The sequence below is a fragment of the Lutjanus erythropterus genome, chromosome 7 (genome assembly GCF_056507025.1).
Source record: "Lutjanus erythropterus isolate fLutEry1 chromosome 7, fLutEry1.hap2, whole genome shotgun sequence".
NCBI lineage: Eukaryota > Metazoa > Chordata > Actinopteri > Lutjaniformes > Lutjanidae > Lutjanus > Lutjanus erythropterus.
This window is the reverse complement of record NC_139323.1, coordinates 3147542-3167981: the sequence shown is the minus strand read 5'-3', so window position 1 is coordinate 3167981 and position 20440 is coordinate 3147542. Positions and strand designations below refer to the sequence as shown.

Here is a 20440-nt window from a genome sequence, read left to right as displayed (position 1 = left end):
GAGGAATAAAGAAACCAGAAAATATTCACATTTAAGAAGCTGAAATCAGAGAATTTTTGACTTTGGCTCAAAATGATAACTTCATTATCATTTTTTTTTTTTTTTTTAAGATTATTTTTTGGGTTTTTCCTTTATTTGGATAGAGACAGCTGAAGACATGACAGGAAAGGGGATAGAGAGAGGGGGAATGACACGCAGCAAGTGGGCCACAGATGGGAATGGAACCAGTGACCGCTGCAGAGGACCAACAGCCTCAGTACAGGGGATGAACGTTCTACCAACTCAGCTATGGAAGCAACCCCATTATTAAAATATTTAGTAATTAATTTAATAATTGATTAAATAAATCTGTCATTAACCACAGCTGCAAGGTGCTGGAAATGTGCTTAAATTTGACTTTGGAAAAGTTGCAGGAACCCTGACTGCAGATACTGAAAATGTTTTGTGCAAAAATCACCATGTGACACCTTTGACAAAGACCCGCATACAAAACATAAATGTATGAATTACTAAATTTCTGTGTCTGTCTGTTTTCCAGGTAACGAGGGCTTTTTCTTTCACAAAGACCCCAAAGCGTGTGATCCAGAGGGCGTTCATGGCCAATGGTACCCCAGATGAGAAAACCCAGAGGCTGAGTAGTGAGAACCGCATGGATGGCAGCTCCACACTGGCTGTAAGTCTCTCTGGTTTCTTGCTTTTGTTTGTCTTTTATGTTCTAATCTTAGTCAGGACCCAAAGAAAACACAAATGTAGGAATTTTTGAAAAGAATATAATATTACATTGCTTTGTCACGCTGTGTAAACAACATACATGATGCTTTCTCATTTCAAACAGTTCTTTGTGACTGACAGACCAATATCTGTCTTGGTTCACTTACTTCATATATACTACGTTGATTAATCAAGAAAAGTTTCCTCAACTTCCAAAAGTGTTAACAAAATGCGTCTTTGTCTCACATCACAATTAATACTAGGTGGCTGTTGGCTGTCTCTCTGTCCATCTATCTGTCCATCTGTTCCTCATTTCCTTTCTATTCTGTCCATCTCTTTCTCTTCTCTCCATCTCTTTCTCCTTTATCTTAGAACCAGGCTATTGATCTCTCCATCAAACCGTGATGGAACAGCTTTCAGTCAGTGTCAGTCGTTTTGATCTAACTTGATTAAATAGCAGGAAGAGGGCTTCTGCTAGTAAATGTGCTCAAGCTTTTTCTGTTTTTTTTTTTTGTTTTTTTTATATATAGGACTGTTATTTTAGTGATTTCTTACTTATTTTTCTTCACTTTTATGGCCAGCGTTTGATTAATTTTCATAAAACTATATTTTCATTAAACAAGTGGCTGTGAAGTCGAAGAGTTGAGTCAAAAAAAAAGTCAAATTCTTGCCTTATTCAAAACATTTATTCACTTTGGAGAAATCACTCAGCCAACTTATTACCCTGGCTCCAGTGTGGTAAGGATGTACATCACTGTGTTTGGCAGCTATGTTGCAAAAAGAATATATTTTGCAGAAATTTTTTTCATAGACATTTGATCCCATTTGAGTTTGGTCAGAGACTGTGTTGCATGGGCAAAAAAATAACAACTTTTTAGTGATGAAGTCCAGGACCAGAACTGCAGATCCATTCTTTTTATTATACCATCTTTAATGCTATACATACAGCCTACATTGTAAAAGAGGGCACACATGCAAGACTGATTTCCACTTCCACAGTCATACATTTGAATGTTGGCATGCCCTCAAGTGCCATTTTTACCCTGCGTGTACATGTAAGGTCCACAGGACAGGTTGTGCGTGTAGCCCGTCACCGTTTTTCAACACGTCAGTATGCGCCCAGCAAATGAATAGAACTGCATGCACGTCCGTGCCCACATTCATTGTGGAGTCTAACCGACCCTTTCATCACCTATTTGCCCATATAGATACTTTTATGTGCTCCATTAGCCTTTAAACCAGAAGAAGAATGAAAAATAGAAAGTGCAGTTTGACAGAAAATGCTGTGACAGTGAGGCTCCTGCAGCTAGAGCTGTTACAATGCCAGAATTTTAAACTTAAATACAATACTTGTGTAAAAAACTATACTCAACACTAGTACCAGAATTATTAACTTTAATACAGTACAAGTATTTAAAATATATATATATACTTGATAATATAGTGTTGTCACAATGCTGTGATATTAAAGGCACAATATTCAACATTCAGCCTCACTAGTTGTCTGCAAACTAATGTGCTATGTAAAGATATAGTGGAGTGATGACATCCTGAGCAGAGAATGAAGATACACTCCCTCTGTGTGTGTGTGTGTGTGTGTGTGTGTGTGTGTGTGTGTGTGTGTGTGTGTGTGTGTGTGTGTGTGTGTGTGTGTGTGTGTGTGTGTGTGTGTGTGTGTGTGTGTGTGTGTGTGTGAAGTTGTGAACAGAACAAAATATAAAAAAGAAGAGAACAAAACATTTCTTTTTTTTTTCTTTCTTTTTTTTGTCTTATTCTTATTTTCTATTAAAGACCTGCACATACAGTAGTGCTGGTACATAAAATGTCACTGAACACTGTAAGCCAAATAGAGTCACAACAATTGATTGATTATAAAATTAATTGGCAACTATTTTGATAACTGATTACTTGTTTTTCACTCATTTGTTAATAAATGTCCAGGTTCTCAGAGTTTTCTTTGTTTTGTTGACAGTAAACAAAATATCTTTTTTATATACCAAACAACTAATCGATTAAATTGAGAAAATAATTATTTAATTAATTAATTAATTAATTAATCAATTATGGAAATAATTGTTAGTTGCAGCCCTCAAGCCAAATTTCATGCCAGACAGTAAAAACTGAACTGAGCTCTTGAATTAGCACTTAAATGAGCACATGAAAAAGCATGTTTCAACCTGCTCTGATATTGAATTGCCCACCCTCTCACTGCATTTTCTTCTTACAAATATTAATTTATATGTGGGGAAATGGCACGTGCCTGTGTTTCTGTGAGGACAGAGACCAGAACGTCATGCAACAACATCCCTGGCCAATTTAAACTCAGAAAGTTAATGTGTACGTTACAGGATTAAGATAATTCCTCATCAACAGTGCAAGCAGTGAGTTTTATCCTTTTTATTGCCTCTGGCACCTCCTTTAGTACAAATAGAGCAGGAGAGTCACAGCAATAGATACTGCATCTGAGGAAAAGGAACTTAAGTGGAACTATAGACACAAACTTGTCTGAGGACCAGGATATAAAATACATCTTACTTTGGAAGAGGAGGACTGCACTGTCTTTTGTCTCCCTCTTCATTTTTGTCCTGTTTGTCTAAGTTATGAAACATTGGGTAATTGATTTCAGACAGGGGCAAACAAAAGCAGGCTTCTCATTTGAGCTGGTCACTGTTGCTTTTGCTGGCTGAAACACCTGTTGCAAGCAGATTTTCTCAGCCATAGCTTGCAAACTAATTAAGTTGATTTTGGCTTTATGGGTTGGTTGAAAATGCTGTTTGCAGGAGACTCATTGCAAAACCAGAAACCTGTAGAAGCATCTGAGATAGGCTCTTGATGGATACAGACATGTCTTCATGCCTGAGGGGAAAGTTAGTATCTTCATCAGATGATGATCAATGAGATGAGTATTTCCCAAACTTTTTTTTTTTTTCTGGGGATCCACTTTTCAAAAATGACAAACAATCGCAACCCAAATTACTATCAGCCCTTTATATGAACCTTGGCAAGTATTAATTTTTGCATAAATGAACATTTCCAACCGTTTTTACCATCATTTGCACATCACCTTTGTTATCTTGATGTATGCTATTGAAAATATACAGAGTTTAATTTATAAGTGAGAAATAAATGCATTTAGGCTGAGTTAACAGGTCATCTCATTGTTTTTATTTTCTTCTAATCAGAAAAATAATGTCTGACCTCTTAGTCTACTTCATAAATGAGACAAAATAAGTAAATTTAGGTGGAATTAACAGGCTCATTTTTTTTTTTTATCCAGAAAACAAAACACACATTTTACACAGGAATGTCGAATGTAAATGATCCCAAGTTTGGCTAGCACTCAGGACAAAAATATTACACAGTAGATGTCTAGTCATGAATTTATTTGGGGTATTTTTGTTAGTCTCGTTTTTGTTGTTTATTTTTGCTATCTTTTTTCTTCCTGTAAGAGCAACAATGATTAGTCGATTATCTTTTTAAGTAATTAATAGCTAATTATTTTGATTATCAATAAATCCAGTGAGTCATTTTAAAAACCTACAAATTCTCTGATTTCAGACTTGGGTTTTTGGGAAATGGTGATCTTACTCATAATAAAATAATTGCTAGTTGCAGGCCTTCCATTTCTGTCTTACTTTATGTAATATTCATTGTCTCCTTCCCTTTGCTTCTGTATTCTTGTGTTTCTTTTTTTACTTTCCAAAGGATTTTCTCTCTCCAGGTACTCAATGTCATTTTGTTTCAGCATGTCTATTCTCCCCCCTGTCTCGTCTTGTTTTTTCATGATATATAAATCCCTGCTCCGTGTGTGTCCCCTCTGTTATGTGCTCTAGATGTCTCGCTCTGCCTCCACATTCAGTTTGAGTGATTCTGCCAAGAGTAGTGCCGTGGTGCAGCGCTCTAACTCTCTGGACCATCCTCCCGTCAGGGCCAGGGTCCCTGTCTGCATGCGTACTCCCTGCAGCCCAGCCCAAAACTCTGCCAACAGCCCCGGCCCCAACACCGCCACTGATTCCAGCCAAAATCTCTGCCCCAACTATTGCCCTAACACTCGAGAACGCAAGTCCGTCCTTCATGCCCCATTATCCACCCAGCCAGCACAACCTCAGTCAGGCCTCCACACCTCCAAACAGGCCACCTTTTCAACCCATCCCTCCTCCATTCCAGCTGTCCGAAACTCCAAAACCTCCCTGCCAAAACCTAGCCAGCATGTGTCCAGACACCTGCCCTCTGTGGGGTTCCAGTCCAGGTCCCTGGCTCCTCAGCCAGTTACTGTCAAAGGCAGGACCTTTTCTGAGACATGCAGGGATCCGCAAGTCTCTTTGGACCCACGCAAGGCTGTCCCGACCAGTCCTCGCAGGGAGACTCTGCTCTAAACCATCGCTAAGTTCAGTCCTGCAGTCTGACGTGAGCAAACATTATTCTGCCCTAGTTTCAACAACAGGTGCACCAATACCATTGTCAAGGGACAATTCACCCCAAAATCAAAAATACGTAATTTTCCTCTTATCTGTGGTGCTTTTTATCCATCTAGATAGTTTTGGTGTGAATTGCAGAGTTTTAGGGGTATCAGCTGTAGAGATGTCTGCCTTCTCTCCAGTATAAGGGGACTACATGGCACTTGGCCTGTCAAAACTCAAAAACAATGTCTTTTTTCCAGAAGTCATGACTCAGTTACTCAAGATAATCCACAGACCTTGTTGTGCAAAGTTTCATATAGTGGAGATTTCTTTCTAGTATAAAGAAAATAATTTGATAATAGTAAGTATAATCTTTATTTGTACAGCACCTTTCTTAATGTAGTTACAAAGTGCTTGTACACTTAATAAAATACAATAAAATGTAGATATAATGAAAAACAACAACAAAGATAAAGAAAAAACATTAAAACAAAGTATGAGAATACTATATTATACTTTCTGTAACCATTGGTATCAAAAACAGTAAGTGACAACAAATAATAATCCAAAAGAAGACAACAGAGAGAGAGTAGGAGCTCCAGTAGACTCTACCCTAGAAAAAAAAAGTAGCATATACATAAAACTGCTCACTACAAGGTCTGAGGATTATCTTGAGTAACTGGGTCGTGATTTCTAGAGAGAGACGGTGCAGCTGAGTTTTGCAAAAGTATTTTTTTGTGCTTGGAGCTCCACACGCTGAGTGCCATCTAGTCCCACTATATTGGAGAGAATTCAGCTCAATTCTCCAGAGCGCAGCAATTCACACCAAAACTGTCTGGATGGATAAACAGAACTACAGGCCAGAGGGAAAAAATTATTTTTGATTTGAGCGTGAGCTGTCCCTTTAATTTCCAATTAACCCTCACTACCTGCTGTTGGCCTTTTAACACCAGAAATGCTAGTGGTGCATCTCAAGTCCCAAATCAACTCCTTAGAAGCTGAGACCCTACGACAAAGATAGATCAGATTAATAAGGGTCTGCTCTACAGCTTGACTCAGCACTGTGAGGACCAGATGAGAGGGGGGTTAGAAATATATAGACTGTAGTGTGGGTGTAATGCTTCTCCCCACTTCAGATTGGAATATGTGTAAAGGGCAGAGATTTTAAGGGTTGATTTGGAATAGCTCTGTTCCTGTGAATCACCTGGGTGACTAACTGGTGACGGTGGTGGCTGGGTATATTCACTAGGTGGCTGCTATTAATAGTGAGCTGTATACAAAAGGATCTAATGGAGCTGGGCTGGAGTAGAGCTGGGAAATAAGACAGTTTTGTTCAGGCGCAAGCCTGCTTTCCCTCAGGGGAAAAAGGCTCTTTTAAAGGCATGCCTTCATATGTACAGCATTTTGTTTTTCTGTAAGCTGTTAATCACATTTAAGTTAGCTTTTGGAGGTCTTTGTTTCAAAGCAAACGGTTCATGAAGAAGAAGCCTAATGTCAGTGTCAGTTGAAGAAAATATCAAGAGTAGAAATCCAAATGTCAAGGCATGCCTTTAATTTCAGATGCTCTTTGTGTGTTTGGCTAGTTAACACAAAAACAGCTCACTAAAATTCAAATGTCAATGTATTCATGTGTGGTGGCAGGTCACCTACATGTGAAATTGTGCCAGCTGATGTCCCATATTCACCTCAGCCATTTAACTGTTTCACAGGCATTCGTGCACTGCTCTACCTGTCTGAAAGGTATTCATGCTTAAGAAACAGGGTTGGACTTGATATGACTGTATTATCTATTTGAAGATCACTGAATCCTTTCACAGTGAATCAGACACAAGCCTTTTCATTGCAACCTGTCAGCCAACAGTTACCAACAGTTTAGGAATTGCCCATTTTACGCTCATCTTGTGTCTTAATTTGATTTTCATTCAATTGTGTGGACAAAAGATACTGAGATTGGTTAGAGGGGAAGGCATTTGCTAATTTATCTCTGTTTTTCAGTCAATTAGATTAAACTGTGAAACTAATTCACAGCAAATAAATACAAATGAACATGAACACTCAACAAATTAAGTAAATAAATGAAAATCTATTACAATTATCAAACACTCATTACTTGAAGTTTTTAAAGGTGGCTGTAAAACAGTGCGGTATGTGTGTTTTCTCATGGTGACATACTAGTATCAGAACACTACAGTGACCTGTCCAGCTATGTGCTTTATATGTAGTATAGACCAGTGTAGTTGGGTCACAAATGTGTCTAAATTTTAGAGTCAAGCTTTCAGCAATGAAAAGCATTCAGACCTCAACAACCTGCTAAGTGTTAGTTTCAGTTTTAGTCAGACTTTGGATGGAAAATACAAGCACACGTTGTTCTGTGCAATAATCTCTTCTGTCATCCAGCCCCTGCAGTCTTTTGTCATGCACATGCATGCTTGTATAAAGCTGATTGGAAACACGGCTACACATATACATGGTAGACAGGTCGGCTTTCTCCAGAGGAAATCTACCTGGGGAAACCAGGTTTATCTAATCCACTACGTACCGATTATGGCAACCAGGTTTCCCGTTTACATGGCTGTTAAGAAATAGGCTTACTGGAGAAAGGTGATGATCCCAAGTACATGTGAACGCACTGCAAACACACTTCACTTGCCAGTTATTAATCACAGCAGCTGAAATGTTGCAATGAAAAAAGGAAACCTTTTGAGTTTGTAGAAGTTGAAAAAATCAGAAGCCAGTGATGCAAAGACGAACTCACTACACAAGGAGTGCAGCAGCTGCAGCACAGCCCCCACAAACCGCAGCCTAAACCCACTTGCCCGGGGCAAGTAAAATGCCTTGTCAGGCAAGTAAATCTGTCAATTCCCTTGAAAGACCAGGCAAGTGGTAAAATAAAGTAAAACCATTAAAGCATTCATCATCATCAATTAATTGTGAAAGTAATTTTTCATGTCCTCATATCTTTGGTTTTTAGTCTAACAAAACAAGAATTTGGATTTTTGATACTAATCAAGAGATATAAGAGAAAGGTGAAAGTGAGCTACTGTAATTTTGAATATAGAGCTGCTTGATAAGTGGGTATTAAAGCAGATCTGTTGGTGCTGATTGCCACAATAATTTGATCCAACTGGATTCCAAATAATTAAGTAATAATTAAGATGTTTTAATCTGGATCACATCAGTTACATGATGCCTGAGTGGTGTGGCCAGACATGTTGGAGACCTGAGAGACCAGAGAGCTGTGTTAAATAAACATGCATGAATTACCAGGTGATTAATAGTAAATTAAAGTTGGGTTTCCCTTGATGTGCACGAGAGAAGCAAACACACTGAGTAGTATGTCCTCTCACTCAGTGATGCCAGTAAGCAGTGTGTAAAATAAACTCTGACAATCAGGGGTTCTGTTTAAACCAGAAACTGCTAGACAGCAGAAACTGCTAGACAGCATGTCCTTTATATAATGACAATTTTCCTAAAATTAGATTTAAAGAGAAGGTGATGTATCATTTTGCATACAGTTTGTAACATATTGATGATATGCATCTTATCGCCAAATTCTTGCCAATACACAGCCCTAAAGTATAATGTCATGTTGCAACTGCAGTGCAGCTTTGATCTGTCCTCCATGACTTAATGTCTCTTCCAAACCTCACGTTACTTGCAACAGCATTGATACCTTCATTACTTCTTTAAATCTTCCAACGCGGCATGTAACCGACTTTGGGGCTTTAATGAACACAAATCTTCAAACTCCAGTTTGTATTTGCTGTGTTGGATTAACAAGGACTGATGTTTAGTGGTCTTTGAATACATAAATGTGTCTTTTCAAACATGCAGAGGACAGGCAGCGCTGGAAAGTTTAAAAATATTACTTAGCCTTTATATATATATTTATGGTTTATAGTGCTATAAATGTGTGTGCCAGCAGCTGCAGCACCAATGGCCTATATATCAGCTATCTGCTCTCTGTCAGTTTGACATGTTTCAATTAGTATTTTACTGTTAACGCTTGAAGACCCATATTGTTACATTTAAATAAAAACAAAATTAATCATGTAATTGGCTGTGTCACCACACAAAAAGGGGCAAGGAGGCAGGGACACCGTCTCAAGTATGTCTTACCTGCCAAAATTAATAGCAGATGCCTATTACCACTCTGCTCACACACTAATTTCAACATATACGCTAAACTTATGAGGAAAGACAAACACATTCCAGTTTTGAAATTTAACTGATGATAAAAGAACACTACACTAGAAAGTCACCATACGCCCTTCAAAAATAGTGCCTTTTTTATTTGTTGAAGTGAAAGCATTATATACTTATATACATTGTCAGATATTTTCTACAACACAACATTAATTACTCGTGTGTTCTTGTAAATTTGGCAGTGTAATACATCAGTTTATTTCCTTAACCTCAAACTTTTATGACATATTTTGATGATCTGTCTGTCTTGGCATCCATTGACAGTTGGTCCCGGCGTGCTGCTGTATAGACTTTGGTGGTATAAAGGTATTACAGTATACCAAGCTATTAAGAAATCCCAATGGTATGATTTTCCATCTCATCATAAATACAGACGCTCCTCTGTCTGTTAAACTGATGCTGTATGAGATGCTCAGATGTTGTATTGTGTGCAGCACCTGCCACCAGAGGTCAGTCTCTCTACTGATGGACCAGGCAGCGCAGCTGAGAAACATGGTGTCTGGGGGATGAAGTTAGAGGACTAACTAGTAAAAAGAAAAACACCTCTACCTGTTAGTATTTTGAGTTTAGTCCTGATGATAAAGGTGAGCTAGCAGCCACTGCAGACTACTGACTGGTCAGATTAGTGTATCGTAGTGAGTGTGTAACTTCAGGGAGTGTGAGAGAGGGTGAGTGACAGACTAACTACTGTTCATGGTGGCAGAGAGTGACAGTGAATGTGTGCTGAACGAAAAAACAAAAGGTGGGCAGAGAAGTTGTTGGTCTCTCAGTATATGTACAGTAACAGCGCTGTAAATGTACAGTTGTAAGTTTAAGTTTGTCAGTGAATAAAGGCTGCACCTTTTCAAGACCAAAGCATAGCTCCTGTGTGTGTTGTTTCCCAGCTGTGGAAATAGCAAGACGATCTGCTCTGCCTACATTGAGGAAGTTATGGTCTGCAGCTGAGTTAGAGATGAACCGTTTTACACAAGTTTTACACAGATACCACACCTCTGTAATTCTGTATACCCTGGTAATGTGTCAGGAAGGAAAAAATGGACCACCCAAGCCTACCGCTGTACCTCTTTAGTCCAAATTGTGCAGTGAAGTGCATTGTACATTAAGTGGGTATTCCAGGGGCATTTTCATGGACAGAACTCCAGATGTTAAATTTATAATGTCAATTATTGTAAAGGAGCATAATGTATAAAGATTTTAGTTTAAGTCATTCAAAAATGGAACAGTTTTGACATTGTGTCAAAGATATATCTACATCTGTGCTAACCCTGGTCCATCCTTTCTTATAATATTACTTTGTACCTCAAGGTGATAGGGAGTCACTGTGGCTACTCTGCCCTCAGTCCAACAACACTGAGGTGACTTTCTTGCCAGGTTGGCTCCTGGCATTCCTAGGACTTGACCCTGCCGTAACTCCCCTCAGGCCTCAGCATGCCTGACCTCCTTCTCGCTCCTCTCCTGAACCCACCATTTCTTTGCCGTCCCTGGAGTCAGTGTTCTGGTTTGAGCTTGGTACTGTATTTCCTGTCATCCCTTGTCATCCTGTCAAAACTTCTTTGTTGTGTCCTGTGGTCATGTCACACTTGAACTACTGGCTACTCTGCTCTACACTGACCCCACGACTACTGGTGGTACTGGCTCTGTTTGATCTGTATTCTTAAGCTTTCAGAGAACATGCAGAAGTACGGACAAAATGAAAGTAGAATACAGACAGAAGACCATAAATGAGGCGTAACTAGCTAACAGCAGCTTAACTTTCTGGTATATGCTGCCCCCTATTTGTTTGGCCGATGCATACATGTAGTTCTATGAAGTGCCTGATGATACCATAGTAACGAACTTTGCGACCCTTCCTTCTCACATGGCATTTTCACACTGCTGTCCATCGACTGCTGAGGCCAGAGATGCTCCTTCAGGTTTGATGTACAGAGGTGGTAAAAGGCTGCTGTGACAGTCCTCTGACCACCCCCTTTCAATTCACCAATAAAAACCACATCTGGGTAAACTTTGGTGTTCAGAGTGAGAATACAGTGCATGACACTGGCAATATATCATTGGAAGCAGAGACAACGTGTTTGAGTATGTGCATAGACTGAATCTCAAATGGAGACATTTTCATGCACACTTTGGTTTGTTAGCATGCTGACTTAGATTTGGCAGGTGTGTAATGAGGGTGAGATATGTTTGCATTGTGAACAGCGCTGCCCTTGACCCAGTCATCCTCTCCAGTGGAAGCAGCTTGTTAATCTACTCATTCATTCAGCCCTCATCATCCTCAGTGATTCTGAAGCCCTCCAGCATCTCTCACTAACATGTAATCAAGGCCACTATTCACTAGTTACTGCTCATCACCTGACACAAACAAGGCAGGAGAAAGAAAGTGCCTCTGCTGAAAATGCTTGTAGAGAGCAAGGTGTGTGTGTGTGTGTGTGTGTGTCTGTTTAAAAAGCCAGGTGGAAAGCTACTGAAGTGTGATTGTGTTGGCAAAGGTTGCCTGTCTCGATTAGTTCAGTGCCAAGGTTTGTCTTTGAAGGCAGAGAGGCGCTAGTAACAGCATTTGTCTTTGTGCACTCAGTAATTAAAATGAGGCTGGAGCACATAAACCGACCTTGTCCTTCATACACACACACACACACACTCATGACTGCAAGCTAGAAAGCTCACATGAAAATCTATCTTGTTGGACAGACTTTTAGTATCAAACCAAGTTGAATGGCCGAGTGAATGGTTTCTTTTTCTAAACAATAACACCATGTCTTGCTAACTTTCTTATGTGTCATTCAAGATTATTTAAAGGATATTTCAATTTATTACAACTGATTCCTGTCTGTTTTTGCTTTCAGCTATAACATTGTGCTAACCAAAGTATTTGCTGAGATCTTCAAACACAACAACATCACTGCAATAAATTCTCAAGGAACAACACCATTACTTTTAATTTGAATGTCTCAAACGTGGGGGTAAAATTATCTTAATTCAAAGTTTATATGGTGTAAAAGTGCAACAGGCCATGCCTTGTACTCCTGTGTGTGCAGTAATCCCAATGCTGACAACTGTTAAAAAACTAACTAGCTGTGTTGAACATATAATTATGATATTTATTATTATAATTAAGTTACGTCTGAATAGGGTTAGGTCAGTTTCTGGTTCTCCAATGCAGTGCACGAACCTAAATCTACTTTTTACGCTAATCAACTATAAAAGGATTCATTTAAATCATTTTTAGTCATTTTCTGGGATGTATCTATGTCACTGAAGTTTGCTGTCTACATCACTAGTCCATTCAAACTTCAAAGCCTTGTTTTGACCCATTCCTGTTTTCCCTGTTCAAATTACTGCATTGCACTGTGAATTCAAACTCAACACTTCATCTTTCCGTTTCAAATTAAAAGCTCTGTAACGTTTCAGTAGGCAGAATTCCTTCATTTCTTAAGAAATCTTTTATTGTGAAACATTTAGTGGAACATGTGGTAAACTTACTAACTAAACTCCATTCTAAGTCATGGGCTGTCATGTTCCACTCAGCAGCTATGACATGTGACATCTAGTGGTAAAAGTCATTATTACTGGTACAGTATTTGGCCAAATGCCAAATGTCCTGCCTTTTAAAAAAAGGTGCATTTCATTTCGATATAATTCCCAAACTGTAATGTGAAAAGTAAAGCTGAAATGTTACTTTGCACATCTTTGGAAGAGGCAAGGGTCCACCAGCGTCGTACATTTAAAGGAACATCAAGTACCTCCAACTGGTTTTGTCCGCAAGGCCACTATGATACAACGAGCCACAGAAAACTGTCGGCACATGTAAATTGTGGCTTCCAGAAATGAGTAAAAACAGGACTACAATGCATCAGTGGTGACTGCAGGTGTCATGTCCATTTGACAGCGTATTTAGGCCTTAATAGATAAGAGTTAAAATGACTGTTCATGAACATTAGCAGCAATTTAAAAGATCTGAAAGCAGGCTAACCTGTTAGCTCATCACTTTAGTGAGGTAGTGAGTGCACTAGCAGTTATAATTTACCTGAAAAACATAGCATATCAATCAAATCAATATACTTCTTAGTTCACATTGGTTCCAAGTGGATATGTCAAAAAGCCCTCGCACACAACCACAGTGAGCACATCAAGTTAAAGTTGAAATGAGTCTGTAAACTGACAGATGGCTTAATAATTTCACAGCTCACCTTTATTTTCTCCTCCAATTAAGTCTCATCTGATCTGGAGGTTCAAGATTCCTGCCACACTGGACTTTGTTTTAATGATGTCTCAGCCTTCCTGGATCTCAGCAATTAACTTGGAGAGTACAACGTTGTCATTATTAATGATGTAGAGAATCGCCAAAAGCACATGAACAAGTGCCAACTTTTACAAAACCACAGAGATTCTTTAACAACTTAATTGGGTATTAACATTTTATCTCAGGTTTTTCTCACCTCTGTTTCACACACATTTATCTTTTTCTTATCCGTTCCTCTCTTCTGTTGACAGGCACACCATTCCCCCTCCATGGTCAATCTGCATTCCATGTTTGAAAGGAGATACCACACATTCAGTCGTTCCTCCACCCACCTCTTCTGAGGCGTCGCCAACGCTGCTGCTTGGGAGCATCAGCAAGGGTCAACCCTTCTGTTCACCTCCTTTGCCTTGACTGCCGGTCTGACCAGACAGGTATATGAGTGTAAAGTTCATACTGGACGTCTGCACAGACTTTCCAAATCTAAAAGAAATGGCATTCAGCACTGAAGTTAGGGACATACCTCATTCTGATATGTGGCAGTATCAGAATTGTCCAGCTACTGTTGGAGTGCCTCCTAGCTGAAAACTTGGGCCAAGTAGAGTTAAAACAATAATCAACCTGATGCCTATCATGGGATGTAGTCAGCTGAAATGTCTGTGTTTCTGAGAACTAAGAAAGATCTGCTACCTTTCTTGATCTGACAAGGCAGTTTGGTGCATCTTTCCAAACATACACAATGCTTGAATTAAGGGTGTGTCACTAGAAGCTAACTGGAACGGTACTGCACCATGTTAGGGGCTACAGGTGTGTGATTAGCACTGATTCTTGTAAGGTTTGCCTTACCCTTAAAAAATGAAGGATGCTCTGCTTTTTGTCTGCAGCTGTTAGTGGATTATCTTAACATAATGTTTTTTGTTGTTATTAATTTCCTTAAACAGACTCTTGTTACATTTTCTGTTTATAAGCCTATTCCGCTTCCTGTTAGCCACGTTTCCACCCAAAGTAGTTGGAACTTATAGTTCCAGGAACTATGACGTGTACGCCATGTAAAGCATTGGACAGACATCATTTGAAAAAATAACAAAAACTGGAACTGGGAGGTTCCTTCAATCCATTCATGTCTGGATTTCCACTGCAGTCTAAAGACTTGTTGAAGATTTGGCTTTTTAGTCCACTGACTTTTGAAAAAGCAGCTGCTGCTTTTACATTTTGGCTCACCACGATGATGACGCAGCAAGTACTTGACCAATCAGAAAGGTTGCAGACCACACACCCAAAGTTCCTGTACTGCCATTATGTAGAACCATCTTGGAAGTTGTCCTTAGAAACTATTTGGAAAAGGGCAGGCACTTTCAATAAAACATTTGGCAGGTGATTGGATGAACCATCTATCATGTCTAACAACCAAACAGATCAACGATTCGACGCTTCTTGCTGTCGTCACACCTAAAACCACGCTGTAGCTGCCAGTGGTCCCTCCTAGGATGCTTGATTGGCTGCACCAGTTTTGGTGTGGACACAAACAGATAACTTGCAGCCTGGCAAGATGGGCGTGACCTTGTGATGTCATGAACCCAGCTGCCTTGCAAGGTTAAAAAAAATATCCCTGGAATTCAGCTTTGACACTGGTCCCTGCACTGGAAACATTAGAGTTACTAGTTACTGGGGACAGTTCCTGTGGTGGAAACGCGGCTATTGTTGGCTTTGTTTAGTGAAGGGTCAACACTAACTATAGACCAAGTCAATATCATGTCTGTCCTCTGGGACTTATGTTGTCCCCAAATGTCCCTGAATGCTAGTTTTATTTCACTGTGCTTCGGCAAAGTGAAAGGACATTACATTTTAGATGTTGAGATATTTCTATTTAACAAACGCAGGTTGTTAAACTCTCTGTGTGTTTTATGTACTAGTTAAAGTTACGAGGTTGTACTCTCTTGCCCTTTAGTGGTTTTTTTAATTAACTTACTTGGCGAGAGACCCTTTATATTAACTGACATTTACTGTTGTTTTATTGTAGTGGAGTAGACTTAATTTCACCTTTATATAATAATATTACTTATTATAATTAACCCACCCTCAAGATGTAAACCTATAATAGCTTCCAGCTTTTATAAAGCTTCTATTTTAACATTTAAGAGATTCGGGCAAGAAGAATAAAAGCACTTCTGCTCTTCTTCCCTGTATGCCCGTCCACGTTTTAAAAGATTTTTTTACAGCGTGTCTTTACCAAGTCTGTGTATCTGTGTGTATGTTTAAGAAGGGATGCTGCATCAGTGTACATATTTATTCTTAATGAATGCATTTTATTCTTGTTTTCTTTTTTCTCTTGCTATTTATGTTCTTTTCTACTTTTATGTCTGTCAGTTCTCTAAAGCTGTTTTCATTGAGCGTCAGTCTGTTGTTTCATCTCTGTATTAAATGCACTTAAACATGTACCTGAAGATTGAAGGGTTTTTTTGTTTTGTTTTGCTCTTGTGTCTTTTCTCACCACATTATAAAAACACATTCATGCCTTTCACTGATGACAAAATATTCCAAGTCATTAGAGTGAAAATAAATTCTTTTATTTCCTCTTGATGTGTTGGAGTAAGGTTTTCTACTGTGTGTGCCAGTTCAATAAAACACACCAGAAGGTTAATCCAGGCTTGTAAAAGTTTATCTTAATTTTGCCACACAGCCCTTATTTGCAATCTTAGATATAATTGATCATTAACCAATTAAGCTGCTTCAGTGAGGTTTGAAATGTTTGATTCCCCAAATATTCTTGGAGCTTCCACTTGAGTTTGGGATCTTTGAAGGCCTGTTTGGATTTGCATACGACTTTGAAGCGGGTTCATGATTGCTCCTCAGTTCTCTGTTTGTACTTCTTGCTCATTTGATGTAGGAGTTGGTTTAGAAGTTTCTGGATCCCCCTAGACAAAAAAGTGCACTCTCCCAGATCCCCTTCTCCTCAAAAATCAGAGCCGCTGTTTTAAATTCACTTTTGAACCAACAGAGCCAGTTGGGTCTTTGAAGAATGTTAACCGAGTCCAGGAATACTGACAAATGGGCCAAAGTGGGTAAACAGGAGGTATGATTTTTAAGCTCAGCTAATGACTGATAAAATGAAAAAGTTCTGAAATGCTTATATGATGCTGTAACAATGAGACCAGGGAGCCCCACAAATGATTCACTTTAATCACTGGGCCCTCATTGATCACTGCAGTATAAAATCTTTAGCTCGCCCTCTTCAGGGAGGTCAGAATCATTTACCTACCAGAGCAGCTTCTCAGCACGCAGCCTGACCTGCCCTTTACCCAATGTGATTGTACCAGTTAATACAGCTATCAGTTCTCATTAGCACTCATTTTCAGTTGTTGAACTGAGCATCTTTTGCTCCCTACAATTTGGGATCGTACTTAACATGGCTGAACACCCTGTAGAGTCCACTTCACAGGGAACTATGACGTGATCAGAACACAGCCACAGATCCCAAACCACAGGGAGCAAAACATGCTCAGTTCAGAGGAAACAACTCGACGTGTGCCCTTTCTGTGTTTTTCTCTTTATTTGTAGGAAGTTGACAATCAAGATTACCCTTCACTCATTGCACCAAAAACAAACAATGGAGCTCATATATGTTCTCATATAATTTTATATTTTGTATTTATTTATTAAAGTTATTTGAAGTAATTTGAGAAATAAATTAGTTTAGAAAAATAATAAATAACACATGATGTAATATTAATTAATTTTAGCCTTCCCCCCCTCCAAAAAAAACACATTAACTTTTTTCATGAAGGAAACATGTTACCACATGTGACATGTTTCACATGGGAACATACATCGTACACCATGACAATGTTCCAAAACCACACGTTTCTCATGTGCAAAGAATATGTGAAGAATTAATTAAACACATGTTCCACATGCTGTGTTTCACATGTGATTTTGCATTTGTCGTGTAAAATGGTCACAGTTGCAGCAAAATGTATCCAGGTGTTTTACACCAACAGGCTACAGAGCGGAGGACTGATGTCTGTGTTTGTGACGAAGGATGTTCTGAACTGAGGGGTTTTTTGTCCAGGGAAGTTCCCTCAGCTGACATCACCTGCAGCAGAGAGCAGAGAGGACTGTTAATACACACTGGAACAGAACACAGCTCAAATCTGTCTGGTATAAGTATATTCTTTACTCAGGCAGTAAGTACAGATACTTGTGTAAAAGTATCTGCAGTAGCTGCAGTAAAAGTGAAAAAGTTCAGGCTCTGAAATGTCCTCAAAGTATAAAAATAAATCTAATAAATTTCTACTGATTGAACCTCAGCTTTTCTCCACACTGGTCTTTTACGTTGTTTTGTCATCTCATGTCTTTTCTGTTGTTTGTTGTCTTGTTATGTCTTTTTCATCTTGTTACTTCTTTTCCTTTGTTTTTCATGTTTCTTTAATAGATGTTTTTCATCTTGTTCTTTACGTTTGTTTTTTGTTTGACACATCGTGTTGTCAGGTCTTTTTTGTCTTTTTACACCTTTACTTTAACGTTGTTTTAGTCTTTTATGTTGTTTTACATCTATGTGTCATTGTCCCTCCTGTTCAGGTTGAAATCAGTCTTGATGTTTGGAAGGCAGCGTGCACTGATGCCAAATAAAGATAATCAATAATTCCCCTCAAATGCATTGAAACTAAAGTAATGAGCCTGTTTTGAAAATGTAATGAGTAGAAAGTATAAATATGTGTGTTAAATCTTGGGAGGAAAAATAAAAGCTGACAGAAAAATAAATACTCAAAGTACAGTCAACTGAAAAATTAAGTAGAGTACTGAAGTATTTGTACTTACTTCCCACCTCTGCGTATATCTGGAGGGTTTGGTTTGTCTCTTCTGGGCTTCTGTAGAAACGTGGTGGTTCAACATGGCAGCATCCATGAAGAGGAACTGCTCTTTCTGTAGATACAAACAGCTCATTCTAAAGTAACAAAAACACAACAATTCTTACTTTCAATATGACAGTATCCTCATAAATATTAAACTCTATTGCTGCCTGTAAATCCCTGTAAAACTGACACATTACAAAATTTAAGTGCAGCTCTTGAGAAAATATATTTAATTAAGATCCATTAATTATCTATGGAGACATATTAAGCTAATTTTTGGTTCATATTTTTATTTGGGCATTCTAATAGAATACGTTCACAGGTTTTAATGTTCATAAAACACATTATTATAAATGGCCAGTATTAGCACTGGCCATTTTTGCAGCTCTTTTATTGCCCCCTCTGTCTGAATCACTGAATCCCTCCTAAACCCCCTCCACACCTTTTCCGAAAGGGGGAGCAAGCAAAAAAGAGAGGAGCTGGCAGTTTCCCATATTTTTTGTTGAAACCATGAAAAAGTGTATTTTGCATTATGTGTGACCTTATTTGGGTTCCCATTAGCTTCCAGAAAGTGGTCCACACAGCAGTCCAGACTGCAGGATGAGTGCTGTCCTGATGGGTTTTAAATAATATTTGAAGAATTTCAGAGGTGTTACAGAATGAAAAAGTGCTTGTGTGAACTTTGATACAGCTAAAAGGAGTCAAAAGAAGCAGAGGTGTAATTAAAAAGGTGCTACAGAGCTGTCCAGCGAGTTCACACACCTCCTGCACAGTCAGGCCTGCGCCGCGTGTCCTCTTGCCCTCAGCTGAACTATAATGACATTAGCTCCCCCTGAGTCGGCCGACATCCTCACACTGAGTCAAGGTGTGTTTTGAATGGTGAGCCTTTAAATTTAGCCACATTAGTATTTATGTCACGGCGGCGGGGGCTGGGAAGAGAGCTGCTCCTGTTTTGTCCTCTTCACATGCAACCTCTTCAAAGCATTAGGAGATAATCTGTGTCTCCTGGATAAAGCGCAGGACGTGCCAGGCTGCCAGCTAGCGACTGGAGGTAGAGTGCCATGCAGGCCTGAGGCAAGGCGAGACTGGGGAATAGCCACAATGAAAAGGCACCTCTTCACGGAGGACACTCGCTCTTTTCATATTTGCCTTTGCCTTTACTTCAAAGTGCCTCTGACTGGCTGTTTAGGGGTGAAACGAAAAGGGAGACGGCCTAAAAGCAGGAGGCGTAGGGGGGCTGGAGTGGCAGGGGTCTGCGGCGCCGTCGTGAAGGACACAGTCCAAAAACAAGCAGGTGAAGACTATAATTAATACACAACACAGTCTCACTAAATGCTGTAATTGAGAAAGATGTCTTCCTCTGCTGTGTGCATGAATATGAAAGAACTACATTTCCCCTCTACAAACGGATTACACAGAGGAGACAGCACTAGAAAGAGAGAGCAGTCTGACATTGAAATCCCTCAGTGGAGAGTGAGGGTGTGGAGATTGGACCTATCTCATGTAGAGAAGTTCTCTACTGTGAGGGAAGTTTTCATTTTCACTGAAAGTTTCTCTTATTAAAGCGTGACCCAAAACTCAGCCTAACTCCAAGCAAATCTGGGGGAATTCCAGACCGCAGGATTAAGAGTTTTTGGAGTATGAAACAGTCACCGCCTGTGCACTTGAAAGCTGTGGCTTTTTCTCCCTAAAGCAAAGGAAAGCCATGCCATTTCAGTGTTATTTAGGCTGTTATTTTCATTTTAGAGCCATTTTGTGTATTTTTAATGTGATTATTCAGTGATTATTCAGATGCTATGGATGAAGGGGTTTGGTGTTCTGTGCCTTAAAGGTTAACTTTAGTATTTTTCATCCTGGACCCTAGTTTCCTATGTGTTTTGTTTGTTTTTGTTTTTGACTAAAGAGGGCAGCATTTTTTCGTTCTTTTTGTCAAATGTTCATCCATCTTTTTTATTGGTAAAAGAGCATGATAAAAGAAACAAAACAAAAAACAGTGACATACAGGGGCCTTGCTCCAGAAGCAGAGCTCAAGGCTG

The 20440-nt window shown here is 39.2% G+C and overlaps 1 protein-coding gene across 5 annotated transcripts in view; it reads left to right on the top strand.

Annotated features, from left to right (window-relative positions):
- Positions 1-15989, top strand: part of ect2 (epithelial cell transforming 2) — a 77653-nt gene extending 61664 nt beyond the window's left edge. For 3 of the 5 annotated variants that reach the window (XM_084722378.1, XM_084722377.1, XM_084722381.1), the window contains 3 exons: positions 539-673; positions 4545-5118; positions 13806-15989. In XM_084722378.1, the coding sequence (XP_084578504.1) occupies positions 539-673; positions 4545-5087 (678 nt within the window). In that variant the 3' untranslated portion in view covers positions 5088-5118; positions 13806-15989. The remainder of the gene's footprint in view (positions 1-538; positions 674-4544; positions 5119-13805) is intronic. The other 2 variants (XM_084722380.1, XM_084722379.1) reach the window with 1 other exon arrangement.
- The last annotated feature ends 4451 nt before the right edge of the window (positions 15990-20440 follow it).